The sequence below is a fragment of the Poromitra crassiceps genome, assembly GCF_964638095.1.
Source record: "Poromitra crassiceps genome assembly, chromosome: 12".
Classification (NCBI taxonomy): Eukaryota; Metazoa; Chordata; class Actinopteri; order Beryciformes; family Melamphaidae; genus Poromitra; species Poromitra crassiceps.
This window is the reverse complement of record NC_139632.1, coordinates 1,783,219-1,798,166: the sequence shown is the minus strand read 5'-3', so window position 1 is coordinate 1,798,166 and position 14,948 is coordinate 1,783,219. Positions and strand designations below refer to the sequence as shown.

Sequence of the window (14,948 nt, the reverse complement as noted above, 5' to 3'; positions counted from 1 at the left end):
TGTCTTTGAAATCCACCCACGTCTCTGGAAGTGTAATTGGGATGCGTCTGGTACAGAAGGCTTGACATTCTTTGTGTACAGTATTGTTTGTTACGGTATGAGTTAGGGCTGTGTGCTATATTGACTTTCTAAGGTATAGCGATATACTGTATTTTCATTTTCTCAAACAAGATATATACAGTAGCTGTGAGACAATACTGTTTATATCGCTTGATGTCGTTTTTGATGTTGCATTTTAAAATGCACAAACCATTTCTTCCGTAAGTGTTTGTGTTTGCATGTCTGCTCTCGCTCCTCTCATACTCTGAAGCTGTGTTCACACCCAGATATTTATTTTTCTCTCTGTCGCTCCATTCAACCCTTTGGAATCGCTCTGTCTCTGTGTTTAAATTGCTCGTCAACAGGCACAAGAGTTGATGGACATCTGGGGGTTATAACGTTACGCAATGTCACGATGTTTGTCCACTACGAGCCACCGTAGTTGTTTACAAGCTAAGCCTATCAGCGTGCTCCTAACACGAGCTCTATACCGCTAGCGATATTTTTTCCGGATGATGGCGAAGGCTGGAGGCACCCTCTCTGCCTGTGATTGGCCTAGCGTCAAACGTTCATCCAATCACATTCGCTTGGCTATCCTGCGTCTCTTTCTACAGTCTGTGGTCAGACAGACAGCAGTTTCGCTTGCTAGCATGCATGAAAGACGCCACTGTGTGTTTATGTTTTTGATATAGTCTGGTCTCTGGTTTATAATGCTGCCGCTACTTTTGGCAGTGCACGTCTGTAGCCTATAGACAAATAAATTGGGAAGAGATCCAATCAGAATGTATGCTTCCCAGCTTGCCCTGTATGCTTCCCAGCTTGCCCTGTATGCTTCTTAGTTTGCCAGCCATTTGTATGCCTCCTTCCTCCCCCAACCACCCTGCAGCTGGGAGTTGTGCTCCATGCTTACCATGACGAGTTTGAAGAAGAAGAGCACCTCACTTTGTTCCTGCTTACAGTCATTGGCCGTCAGAACTATATTTCTTTTTAATTAATTATGAGCATGCACATTAGAAGTACTGTAAAGTAATTACAGCTGTAGTATTGATAGACCTCTGAGCCTAATTGAAATGCAGGGGCTTAATGGGAACGCTTCAAATGCTTGACATGCTGCTGTCTCTCTGTTAGCTCCTCTCATGCTGCTGTCTCTCTGTTAGCTCCTCTCATGCTGCTGTCTCTCTGTTAGCTCCTCTCATGGTGCTGTCTCTCTGTTAGCTCCTCTCATGCTGCTGTCTCTCTGTTAGGTTCTCTCATGGTGCTGTCTCTCTGTTAGCTCCTCTTATGGTGTTGTGTCTCTGTTAGCTCCTCTCATGCTGCTGTCTCTCTGTTAGCTCCTCTCATGGTGTTGTGTCTCTGTTAGCTCCTCTCATGCTGCTGTCTCTCTGTTAGCTCCTCTCATGGTGCTGTCTCTCTGTTAGCTCCTCTCATGCTGCTGTCTCTCTGTTAGCTCCTCTCATGGTGCTGTCTCTCTGTTAGCTCCTCTCATGCTGCTGTCTCTCTGTTAGCTCCTCTCATGGTGCTGTCTCTCTGTTAGCTCCTCTCATGCTGCTGTCTCTCTGTTAGCTCCTCTCTGAAGCCCCAGTCTTCTCAGCCTGTTTGGTATTCCAGCCCTAACACCTAACACCTAACACCTCTCCAACATGCCCCTCTCTGACTGCCCTGACACAGCTGTTTAAAGAGTCATGACCACATCTCTGGTAAATAATAGGCTTAACCTGTTTACTTGTGGTCAGGAGATACAACATTGACGAGGAAGTAAACAGAGCTTATTGGAGTGTGTGTGGTTGGACAGTGTTACCACTGTGCTTATTATTTATTAATATAGCATTACATTTGCATACTACATGCATTTACATGTGCTCTAATGTATGTGCTTGTGCTATATCATGTATGTATGCCTTTCTTTTTCTTTTTGACTTTGACCTCTTCATCAAGTTTGTATTTGTGTCCCCCCTGTTTTCTCCCCAAATGTAAAATTGGCCAATTCCCCCCTGCTGTCCCAGTCGTTGCTCCACCCCCTCTGCCGATCTGGAGAGAGTTGTAGACTAGCACATGCTTCCCCCCGATACATGTGCCAGCCGCTTCTTTTCACCTGACAGCGAGGAGTTCCGCCAGCAGGACGTAGTGCGTGGGAGGATCATGCTATATAGCTACCCCCCCCCCCCCAAACAGGTTCCCCCGACCGACCAGAGGAGGTGCTAGAGCAGCGACTAGGACATGCCCTTAATCTGGCTTCCCACCCACAGAGCATGGCCAATTGTGCCTGTATGGACGCCTGACCAAGCCGGTGGTAACTCGAACCTGTGACCCTCATGTTGCTGGTAGGCAGGGAATCTATCACTGCACCACCAGGACCTCCGGTCTGCAGAGCGTCTGCGGTGCACTGCTGAATCAAAGGTCCACAGTTCAATTGAATCTGTTATTGAGTGTTTTTACAGCAAAGTCTCAGTTGAGCTGCGTTTGCCAACAATTTGCAGTATCCGTTGAAATAGCACGGCTTACCATTCAAGAGAAGGCTTCCGACAATTGGATTCTGATCCAATCCTAAGCTAAAGTTAAAGCCAGTACCCTCCAGCTGTTTGGATGTAAATCCATCTCTCTACATCTCTCCAAAGCTCCCGTCTTGATTGCTATTTGGATTCCTTGCTGCATGCGGGCCGTGATGCATAAATGAAGTGAATCCTGAGCTTCTGCTGAATCAATGTTCTTGCCAGAAACCTCATGTCAATAGAGTGACACTCAGCGACTCCATCTTTAGAGGTGGAACCGCCGTTTCTGATTGGCTGTGATCAGAAGAACTTTCTGCCAATGAGGAAAGGCGAGCGGCTCTAGTGTTACATAAGAGAGTGGCCTACATACACAGTCATTAATATGGATGTCTTGTGTGTTCACACACTGACATGCTGACGTCCCTCGGGGAGGCAGTGCATGAATGATATCTCCATGTATCCTGACAGCAGTGTGAGATCTTCATCTGAAGAGCCCCACCGTCTCACGCATGTCTTTTAAGAAGACCGTTGGCGGTTTGTGTACTAGGGGGGTGGGGAGATATGAAAATGTCATGTCATGATGATCCCGTCGAGATCGGAAATAATTGCGATTAACTATATTATCCCGATAATCCTCAGCATAATCCTTTAAACTCTTAACTCATTGAGTGCCAGCCACTTTTGGAGAATGGACGCTCCCAGTGCCAGAGTTTCAGAGCGTTTTCAGTGATTTCTCGAGGCCCACAGAATATTGTGTGATATTACAGTACTATGTAAACACCGAACACGGCCAAAGAACGATGAGAGTCTATTGTATCATCAGCAAAAAAAAGTTTATTGATATCATTTTCCGTTCTTTAGTTATCAGCCGGAGAAGATAGGTTGATTTCAGCAAAAACAGACGTTTCAGACTAGAAGCTGAGATAATCAGCCTTTTGTGAAATGAAACATTTCAAGCACATCACTAACTGGGTTTCCATCCAAATGTATCGCATAATTCAAGCGAATTTTGTGAAAATCCGCAAAATAAAATGCAAATTTATGCATGTTTCCATTCAGTTTTGTTTAGCGAGTTTTGGGAGTCGGCAGGTTGAGCAGTCGGTGGCGCTTCTCGTCAGGAGGAGGCGTAACGTGCCTGTGTGCCTGTAAGAGATCTCTATCAGCGGAGACCTGCTTTGATTGAGTCATCACCCGGTGATGGTGATGATCACCGTCCTCATCGTCGTAAAGTCGCCTTCAAAGCATGATGTTAGATTATAACGAACTAGTTGTGTGGCTTAGCCTTCCCAAATGTTGAGGGTCGTTTTTTAGAATTTAATACATAGAATTGCGAACGTTACATTCAATTTCATTCAGACTGCCTGGCGCTAATCGCCACCATTTCCCCCTGGAGTAGCATGAAGCGGAAGTGAAGTCACATCTGGTACGTCATCGTTAATTCGCAAAATCTGTTTCCATTGCAAAAGTTCGCATCTTCCTACTGTCGATACGCTGATAAATCCACCCCTTCCAAGTGTAAAAACATTTATGCGATATTTCGACCTTTATTCGAATTTCTGGTGTTTCCATTCAAGTTTATATTCGCATTTTGGGTAAATGCGAATATCCAGAGGTGGATGGAAACCCAGTTACTGACTCTGAAGCTAATATTTTCTGATGTAGTGACACCTCAAAAATAATTTCCTTCAATAAAAGAGCGAAAACAAAGGAATTTTGTTTGGCAAAATAATATTTTTTAGCTGCAACCAGCAGCGCTGGCCCCTGCTGCGCAGACCCTACACTTTCTTGCTGGTCTTGATTTAATGCTGGTGGGCATCAGATATTCTAGCTTGTGTTTGCCAACCAATCTGTCCATCGAGCCTGCTGTCTGGGTCTGTCTGGGTCGGTGTTGTATGCTGCCCTGCATGCCCCACCCCCCTCTACTGCAAACCCCTCCTCCGTGGGTGTGTCTCTGGTGGCTCTGGTGGCTCTCTGCTGCGGTTTGCTCTGCACTGAAAACCCAGCTTTTTCACAGCGTTCCGCGTGTATTTGTCACCGGCTCCCAGCGCTTCCAACTGAGAATAATAACAACTCCACAACTAATCATGTGGATGGGCTATCGCAGCGGACACGGAGGGGCTCAATTGTGGCAGCAGATTGGCTGCTGCAGGCACAGCTAACGTTATGCTTCATGCATATCGATGCATACCGATGCGGTTTCCGTGTCCCCACGGCTGCTTCTCTGTTTTTTCCTCACCTTTCTCTAATCTGGAGAGCACTGTCGCCACCTAATGGGTCCGTAAAATAGCTTTTACACATTCAACATCCACCTAGGGTTGCACGATATACCGGTATTAGTATGGTACCGCGGTTCCCTGCCGTTAAAAAGGATACTATACCACGTTAATTTAGTACCGATACTTAAAAAAATGTCATGGGTTGCGTCAGTGTGCGACCGTGGTGTTTGTTAGCGGAGGAGAGAGACACAGCGGCATTAAAGTTGAGAGCCTGTCTCCCACTTCACGTGAAGGCAACACAGCCTTGCCTTGAACCAATGGTGACTCGTGAAAAGTGAAAAAAAGCTCTCTCTGACTTCTGTCTGCTTCATGTGGGGGCGTGCCGACTTTCCTCTCTTCCCTCTCTGCTCGCTCTCTGGCCACAGTCGTTCAGTCCTCACTACAGCACCCCGACACACAGGACAGACACAGCCACAATGGCAGCGGCTTCTTCTATTCTTGCAAGCCGACCAACGCTTGTAGAAAAAGCTGATGCACGAAGCGAAATATGGAAATATTTTGCTTACGTTGCCGACAGCGAAGGCAAGCCCGTGGACACATCCAAACCAGTGTGTAAAAGGTGCTTCAACGCGACGCAAGCGAAAGGATCAAACACATCGAACCTGGCTAAACATCTTGCCGACAGGCACCCCGACCTGTTCAAAGAGTTTAAAGACCGACAGGTTAGCGAACGTGAACGATAAACATACATGCCCTCAAATAAGTCCAACGAGTATTGTGTGACAAGCGAACTTGTTTCACTGAAAAAGTTCGCTTGTCACAATACAGTAGCCTACTCGTTTACAGTGAAACACGAGGCAATGTGCTGGAGCACAGATATCTGCCAAGGAAGGAGCAAGTCATGACATGTAACGTTTAGGGGAGGGGACATCAGATGACTGCATACCATGTACAATATTTAATAACACTGGCCCTCAATGCCAGTGTTATTAAAGCTTTTACATGGTAAGCAGTCATCTGATGTCACCTATCCTAATATTTACAATAATCCCAATTATTAATGATATACGAATTAATTGTAAAAAACACCTAGCCTACATGTATGGGGGGGGGGGGGTACACCACATAATAAGCCTACATTTCAATAGCCTACATTTATGTGTGAAAATAATATATATTACTAGATTAACCACAAATCTGGCACTTAATGTTAATGAAGCTTAAACCCAGGATTATTAACCCACATAGGCTACACTACAGCACAGGCACACTACACTAAAGTAGACTGAACACACCTTGGCAGAGTTTTTTTTTTTAATCGAGTAAATTAGATATAAAAATGACAATGATATCAAACTGAAAAATTTAAACATTAGCATAATGTAATCTAATGTATCCATCCCTACCCCCCACAGGCACAGACACGCAAACAGCCAGAATCAGCACCAACCCAGTCAAGGCAGCCTTCCCTCCCAGCTTTGTTTGGGCAGTGCAGAAAGTATGATGGTGACTCAAGAGAAGCAAAAAAATTGAACAGTAGCTGAGTTTATCTGTCTTGATCAAGTGCCAATATATACAGTTGAGAAAAGTGGATTCCGGAACCTTGTGCAGCAGTTGGACAGACGATACGACATGCCTGGGAGAAATTATTTCATGGATACTGAAATCCCAAAGCTGTACACTGAGACCAGGAAGGTTATTGAGGCACAACTCAGCAGCCAGCCTTCCTTCGCTTGTACCACTGACATCTGGACGAGCAGGGCAGTTGATGCATACATGGCAGTCACAATCCAGTACATAACTGAATCCTGGGAAACACAGTCCTGGTGTTTAGGATGTTCAGCTTTACACTCTGATCATACTGCAGAGTGTCTCCATGAAGCCCTGGAGGAGATTGTGTCTTTCAATTGGAGACTGGACCTGTCAAAAATGGCCGGGATAACCACTGACAATGCCTCTAACAACATTAAGGCATTTGAGAGCTACACCTGGATACCGTGTTTTGGACATAACCTTCATCTGGCTGTAGGCAAGGCTCTAGCCCTGGACCGTGTCTCAACATCCTTGTCCAGGCTCCGGAAAACCGTGTCTGCCTTTTCCAGGTCAAATAAAATGATGAGGAGCTTTAAGGACAAACAGATGACCTTGATGAAAGAACCCCATAAGCTCATTCACGATTCGCCTACACGCTGGAACTCCACCTTTGACATGGTGGACAGATTCTGTGAACAGCAACAACCCGTCTGTGCTGTTTTGGCTGAAAATCGAAACAAGTGGCATCTGATGCCTAAAGATTCAGACATGGCAAACTTAGAGACTGTTAGAGAAGTCCTAAGCCCTCTAAGCAGCTTCACAGATGCATTAAGTGGAGAGAAGGACCCCACACTGTCTTCCGTGCTGCCCCTGAAATGGAAAATATTGTCCTGCCTGACAGTGGAGGATGGAGAAAGCAATCTTTCACGTGAAATGAAAGACACAATAAGATCAGACTTCACAGAAAGATATGATGACATCAGACTGCTGGACACTGTCCTTAACACTGCCACATTCCTGGACCCACGATTTAAGGACACTTTTGTTACCATGGAGGAAGAGGTGAAGGCAATACTTTTGCAGAAATCTGGTGAGCTTCCACCACTACAGAAGCAGGGCCAAGGAGCAGAGCAGCAGCAACATGAAGATCAAGGAGGGGCAAAAAAGAAAAGAAAAGCAAACTTGAAAAGCCTGCTGTCCAGCATCACATCAGAAAAGAAAAGGGAGGAGGCAGAGGGGGAGGCAAGTGGGGCTGATGATGATCCTCCCACATCCCGGGCTGACCAACTTACAACTGAATTTGTGTTGTACAAACAAATGCAAGAGCTACATGCTGAGGAAGACCCACTCACCTGGTGGAAGAACCATGCAGCCACCCTGCCAACTCTTGCACATTTTGCAAGACAGTACCTTTGCATTCCAGCCTCAAGCTGTGCTTCAGAACGAGTGTTCAGCACATCAGGCAACATCTGCAGTCCTAAACGGGTTAGGCTGACTGAGGAGCACGTTGAGACACTTGTTTTCCTGGCTAAGAACCTTAAAGTGGCCAAAGAACTGTCCAGAGAATAAGTCAGAGAGAATAAGAAAAAAAGAGAACTAAACATGTTCTGGTTTTCATAATATCCACGTTCTGTCACTGTGACAAAAATATTTCTATTGATGTGAACACATTTTTATTTTTTTAAACATAAAGCTCAGGAGCTGCAAGTACAGAGTACTTTTTTTTGTTAAAACAAATAGCTATAATAGTCTAGCAGCTGTGTGAAAATATATTTTATTTATATTATTTATAAGTTTAAACGGTTCACATTCCTTTAAAATATGTTTACAGGAGAGATTATGTTAATTTTACACTAGATAATAAAAGTTCTAGCATGTTCAGCGCCACACGTGGTGGCAGTACTACCAGCATGTAGTAAAATGACTACATGGCTGTGCATTACCTTGTTAAATCAATAAAATAAGTTTTAAGTTCCATGTTTTGTCCCCTCTATTTATTCCACTACTTTTCCTGATGTTTTAGTTTTTTGCCGTGGTATCGTTTCAGTATCGGTATCGAGATATTTAGGCAGGTATCGGTATCGAACTCATAATTTTGGTATCGTGACATCCCTACATCCACCATACTTTCACAGGAGATGCATCTGGCTTTGATCCACGTCCAACCGTCAAAAAACGCATTTGACGCCGATCGACGTCATTGGCACTCAATGAGTTAATGTGGCACTGAAACCTACTGAAATCACTTTATCCTACATTTGGTTGAGAAATGTATATTTCAGATTCAGATTCAGACAACTTTATCTATCCCAGAACGGCAATTCAGTTTCACAGCCTACCCAACACCTTCAAAAGCTCACAGTGAGCTACAAACTTCAGACATGACAGGACGTAACGTAACGGCATGACATAACATAAACAAACAAATCATGTCAGAGATAACAGATCAGACTCATATAAACATGAACAAGAAATAAAAAGTATACATATATTTCTATATGTAAAGACATGAGAACATGTATAAGAAATACAAGATATATATCTATATATGTATGAACGAGCCTAACCTGTTGGTCACAGACAGGATACGTACAGCCTGTTGTGCGCTCATATAAGTGAAGGCATTCATTTAAAATGACTACTGTCTGTGTTTAACAGGCTGACAGCTGAAGGGAAGAAAGACTTGGAGTACCGGTTAGTTCTCCTAGGGGGCGCATGGTAGCGCCGGCCTGAGGGCATCAGAGCAAATTCACTGGACAATATTTCTATTGCATTGCATAGGACCATCGACTGTATACAAATAATGGGCGTAGCCAGAGCATGACATCACCCATTGGCTGCTATCATTTTTACTAGAAATATTGCGCGCTCATTGCTCATTTCTAGTGCAGCGCTTCGCGTGCCGTTCTGAGCATTCACAGTTGAGCAATTGTATTTATTATTGCCGTATTTAATGTGTTATTCTTTTCTTTATTTTGTTATTCACTTTTGCAAATGGCAATTCAAAATAAATGAGGAAATCAATGGGAAGTCATGTTACTGAGCTAGACAGCTTTTTCAAGCCACTCATGAGGATATTCGCACTCATGTGATTATTTTTTTTGGGGGGGGGGGGCAATATGACAGAACAGGTGGATAGAGTCAGCACATACAGACATTAGGACAAGACAGTACAGTTTACATTGAAACGGAATGATAAGTTTAAAGTGTATCTTACCCCCAAAACACTTTTTTTCAGCTTTTAACCAATATATATGACTTTGGCGGTGGTGTGTGAAGAATTCGGGTCAAAACTTCCACATTTGAGACCAAACTGTTGCCATTATACCATTTGTATCATTTTCAGCCGCATAAGTGCCCTCTATGGGTTGAACACTGCTTTTTTTTTGCCCTCAAATGGAATGGGAGATTTGGTACAACCTGACGTCACGTTGTCCCCAAAGACTATGGGATTTCAAGATAGTTACTCCCCTACCCCCCCTGTACCCTTTCCCGTCTCCTCACAACTCCAAGCCTATTCCCATGATGTCACAAGCATTTTCCTACCAATATGGTGCTACAATACACACAGCTCATTGGCTGTTTGTGTCACTTGACCTGTTAGTCACCTGTTAATTGATTACAATCGCCTGTCATTTTCCTACCAACTCCTATGTAACACAATACTATCAATAAACCCCACTATAATCATAAAAGGAAGGACATGGCATTGTGTTGCTGTAAATCATTCCCAACCTTTTTCATACTAAGGAGCCCTAATTTAGTTCACATTGGGGCAATGGACCCCCATATGATGAGATTTGGTCTCTCAGATGCAAATCTGATTTTTCTTTTTTCTTTTTTATGTAGCCTAGATATGATTTTGTCCAGAATTCCATATTAGGTTGAGAGACAACAGAGAATGCTGGAATCCTCTCAAGGACCACTGGTGGTCTTCTGTGCCCCTTTTCGCTGGGGACACACCGGTACACGGAGCTGCTGCTGCACTGACGCTCTGCCCGCCTGTCTGTGACCAGCTGCCAGCAGTCGTATGCAGCGGTTCACGCAAACAGATGCGGGATTCCCACAATCCTGTATCCAATTTCAGATACTGATTGTGCAGAAAAATCGCACACCAGCGATTTTTGTTTGTGTTTGTTTGTTGTTGTTTTGTGAGGGCTACAAAGGGAGGAGGCTCGTCTCAGCGCAGAAACAATGTTTGCAGCGCAGAGATTATGGTGCACTCAAGTGCAGCAGGGTATTTTTGTGCTTAACCCATTTCAGCCTATTTTCGCCTAAAAAATAGCCTCTAAAACCTAAGTCCGATTTGATAATAGACCCCCAAATCCTGAACTTTTCATAGAAATGTCAACGCCTACTAAAATAGTGATATCTCAGCCTCTGTAGAAGATAAAAACACACTTTAAAAGGCATTTGAGAGCTGACACATGTGGCTTTCCTTGTAAAAGGTGTTTATTGGTATGACAATTCAATAGCATTGTCAAATATTGCTGTAAACACAGAAAATTTTTAAAAAACTAAAAAACGTATGAAAAAACAAGCAACAAATCACTCCAAACCACTCAAATAAAATCAAAAATGTGCTCCACACTGCCCCCTTGTGTCCCTTTGCAACCATAAAAAAAAATGCAGTCCATTTACCATCAAAGGGGCAAGTGTCTAAAGTGTCAGCTAGTGTTTAGCAAACACTTACAAAAAATGTCTGTAGTGTTTTCCAAAACACTCAATGTGGACAGGCAGGTCACACTGTATGCAGCCATACACAGTTAGCCCACTGCCTACTACATCTTTTTTGTCCAGCAACAACTGGCACTCCCTGCAGAGCTTCCGCTTCTCAAACACCTTCCCGAAGTCGTGCATTGGGGGACCTGTGGCTTCTCCTGACGTGCTGGGTGCTGGGGAGGCTGCCCTGCTCGATGTGCTTGGTGCTGGGGAGGCTCCCCTGCTCTCTGGAGTGGAAGGAGAGCCAAATGGAGAGGCTGGTCTGGAAGCTGGGGACAGAGGAGGAGGAGGAGAAGGAGGAGGGATCACAGGAGGGGCCCTCCTTGTCACCGGTGTGATGAGCTCCTCCAGCAAGGTCTCCAGCCAGTCCTTGTAATGTTTGTGCCTTCCTCCAACAGACCTGGCTGCAACGTAGGCGTTGTAGCACGACACAGACAGGCCCCAGAAGAACACACGCCGCCACCATTTCTTCGACCGATGATCGAAACCATAGTATCCAATCATCTGGTCGAGGAGATCCACACCTGGAACACACATGGAACTCTGTTTACATACGTACATTTTCACTCAAATGACCTCAGTGAATATAAGCTTACAGTATTTTAATTTTTGTTTATAAAACATAAATCTGTAAAACAAACCTTTCATGTGGCTCTGGTAGTCCGCCAGGCAAGCGGGCACTACCACATCAGCCCGGTGGGTCTCATCTCTCCTCCGCCTTACAGTCCCTGTTGCGCTGGGGTCATGGTGATTGGACAAGACCATCACCGTCTTTGTGTCTTGCCACACGCAGAAGGTGAGGTCATCCTGCTGTGCCACCCGGAACTCGTGCTTCCCCAGCGCAGCCCTCTTTGTCAGGCTGTGGTCCTTCGGCAGCCCCTTCCTATTGGCCCGAAGGGTGCCACAGCCGTACAGGAAAAGGCCGTTCATCTCCTGGAGGAGTTCTACACTGGTGTAGAAGTTGTCCATATAAATGGACAGGAAGGTGCCATTGTATGGCTTGGCGAGGTCCAGCACCACGCGCTGTGCCAGGCCCGTCTGCGGCGCCGCTTCACGTCCTGTGTACACCTGGGGAGTTTGCAAGAAGAAACACAAGTCTGAGGAAGGGCCTTGGGTGCTTGAAAGGTCACTCAAATAACAACACATTACAGAATACATATTTGCATATTCTTGGTGTGCTGATTTTTTTCCTTACTTTGAAGTGCGGAACGTAGCCTGTTGAGCTCTCCGCCATCACCCAAACCTTCACGCCCCATTTGGTTGGCTGGAATGAATGAATGAATGAATGTTTATTTCACACATTACCAAAAGATGCAGGTTACATAGGCAAAATAGAGGTGAGACAATTTGATCAATCAATCAGCAGTACCTTCATTGGCAGGTATTGCCGGAAGCCAAGCCTGCCTTTGAACTTGATCATTGATTCGTCAATGCTGACTGTGCCGTTGACCTCATAGAGGTCCTGGAAGCGCTGGTTCAGGAAGTCCAGGTACCAGCGCAGTTTCCAGAGCTTATCAGCTGGGTCGCCTCGTGCGTTGTTATCTTGGAGGTGAAGGTATCTGAAGAGGTGAGAGAGGGGAGGATGGAAGAGGGGGGGTAGGGGAGGGGGGGTAATTAGACACATATTACAATATATTATAAACAATATAATGTCTTGTATATTGTATACAATATTGTATATTGTATTGTATATTATATACAAGTAGACACATCTTGGATGAAATGAAAAATTGTAGGCTATATCATTATATAGGTTAGTTACACTTGAGGGTTACAGGGTCTGTCTAAGTGCAGTGTCTGTCTTGGTGCAAAGAGTGAAGCGCATTCTCTCCACATTCCTGACAATTGAATAACAATAGGCCTACTAGGTGTTTGCCCACACACAATAGGTGTAGCAGCCGAGCCCAGCAGGGGTTTCTTACCCCAGTGTATAAGCTCGCTACAATGGCAATACTCCCACTACACCTCTAATACATTTGCAATATATTTCATTTCCCTTAGGGCATCATAACAATGGTACTAATGTTACATTTTATCTATCAAACTACTATTATTTATATAGCGCATCCTATTCAATGGGGCGCATCTATATCACGCAATGGTTATAATAACAAGGATAATATTATTGTTCTTAGCCTACCTCCAAATGGCGTCAAATCGGTCCCGGGACATATTCTGGCCGAAGTTGGTTTTGAAGATGTTTTTGGATAGCCGCCAGTACTCTCTTCGGACGGGAAGTTTCATTATCCCCATGGCGAGACACAGCCCAATGAATGTTTTCATTTCTTTCACTGTTACCGGGGTCCACTTGGCTGCTTTTTTGGCTGGGGGAATTGTGCGTCTCTGGTCGGCATATCGGTTCGTCTCCGTGACAAGACGGTCCCACATTTCCTCCGTGTAAATTTTCTCGAAAGAAAATAGAGGTGTGGAATCGGCTTGTAAGCCAACACCGCTTTTCACCCCGGGCACCCTTTTGAACGCTTTGACCGGCACAGGACGGTAACAGCGCTGCTCCGTTACCCAGTTTCCATGGAAGCCTTCGAATTGGTCATCTTCGTCAGAGTCATCGTCATCGTCATCCTGAAACATAGTTCTGACCCACTGATCTCTGTCCAAGGGCTGCCAATCGGGGTCTGTAACTGGGTCATCATTTAACTCTTCATCAACGGTGGAATGTTCGGAATATTCCGCGTCTTCAAAATCGCTTCCTTCGCTAATATTATTTTCTTCCTCCATCGCTCTACAGATCCGCTCAAAGTGAAGAAAAAAAAAACTTTTCCTTCCCAAAACAATCCCAGAATGCATTGCGAGACCCCACGTGTGTTTTCTGAATGATTTCATTTGCCTAGAGACCGGAAATAGGCGAAAAACTACAGCTAAACTACAAATTGACGTAGACGTCATCCCGTCTTCAAAGGTATATTGACGCGAACGGCATCCCGTCTTTAAAGGGAGAATGACGCGAACGTCATCCCGTCTGAAATGGGTTAAGAGGTGCTTTTCAAAGCTCTTAGCACAAAGTAATTGCACGCATGGTGACGATAGGAGAATGTCATCTGGAAACACCTGGTTTGGCATGTGGCAGCCTACCCCACGCATGTCCAGTACAATTATAACCGGCATAGAGGTAATAGCGTGGCAGGGAGAATACAAATGCGCTTGTGCACGCTCCCAATTTGCATTGCACGCAGCGTTAAATTAGCGCAAACTCTAAATTAGCGCTTTTGTGACGATACGGCTCCACGTCTTGTGTCATCCCACCCCTATGGTGTATTCATAGCTTTCAAGGGGCGTTACGTAAGTACAAGGAACGCCCCTTCTCGCGGTCAAAACTCAAAACAACAATGGCGCTGAACACTGACCAGACGCAGCTGCATCAAAAAGCGGTCTTTTTTCCTCCAGTTTCCAGTCAGGAATATTTAAACGCAGCACAGCTCTGTTTCACTAGTGACATACTGACACGGTGAATCGATTCACTTTGCACCGTGACTCCAGTGTCTGCTTCATATTGGAAACGCGCAGCACAGCTCTGCCAGTAAAAAGCAGTTCCCTCGTAAGGGGACTGGTGTGGGTGTGGGTGTGTGTGTGTGAGTTTTCTTTCTCCGACGGCATTCTGTAAAAGCACAAGCCAGGCGTGTCTCCTCGTCGGTTAGTGCAACCGATAGCACAACAGGTATCCGGCATTTTCACCTGGCTTGTGTTTTTACAGAATGCCGTCGGAGAAAGAAAACTCAGACAGGAGGAGGTTGTGGATTTGTGCGATTAGACGTGGTTCAGTCGCTGGGGAGGGCAAATGGCTACCATCAAAGTACACACGTCTTTGCAGCCAGCCAATAACGGGGTATTTTAATCATTATTGTAACGTTACTTGAGCTTACCTTTGAGGAAATGTTGGCTGCAAAGACGTGTGTACAAACGGCTGAACAAACACTGCGTGAGAAACTAGTCG

The 14,948-nt window shown here is 45.0% G+C and overlaps 2 protein-coding genes across 2 annotated transcripts in view; one reads left to right on the top strand and one right to left on the bottom strand.

The window, feature by feature from the left end:
* Positions 1–14,948, top strand: part of negr1 (neuronal growth regulator 1) — a gene marked incomplete at both ends in the record, with an annotated part of 310,774 nt that overhangs the window by 151,447 nt on the left and 144,379 nt on the right. The window lies entirely within an intron of this gene.
* Positions 10,917–13,588, bottom strand: LOC310786540 (uncharacterized protein; the record flags this gene model as incomplete). Its single annotated transcript, XM_083647758.1, has 3 exons — positions 10,917–11,523; positions 11,641–11,882; positions 13,140–13,588. 3 exons carry the CDS (start codon positions 13,586–13,588, stop codon positions 10,967–10,969), a joined length of 1,248 nt encoding a protein of 415 aa, XP_083503884.1. The 3' UTR covers positions 10,917–10,966.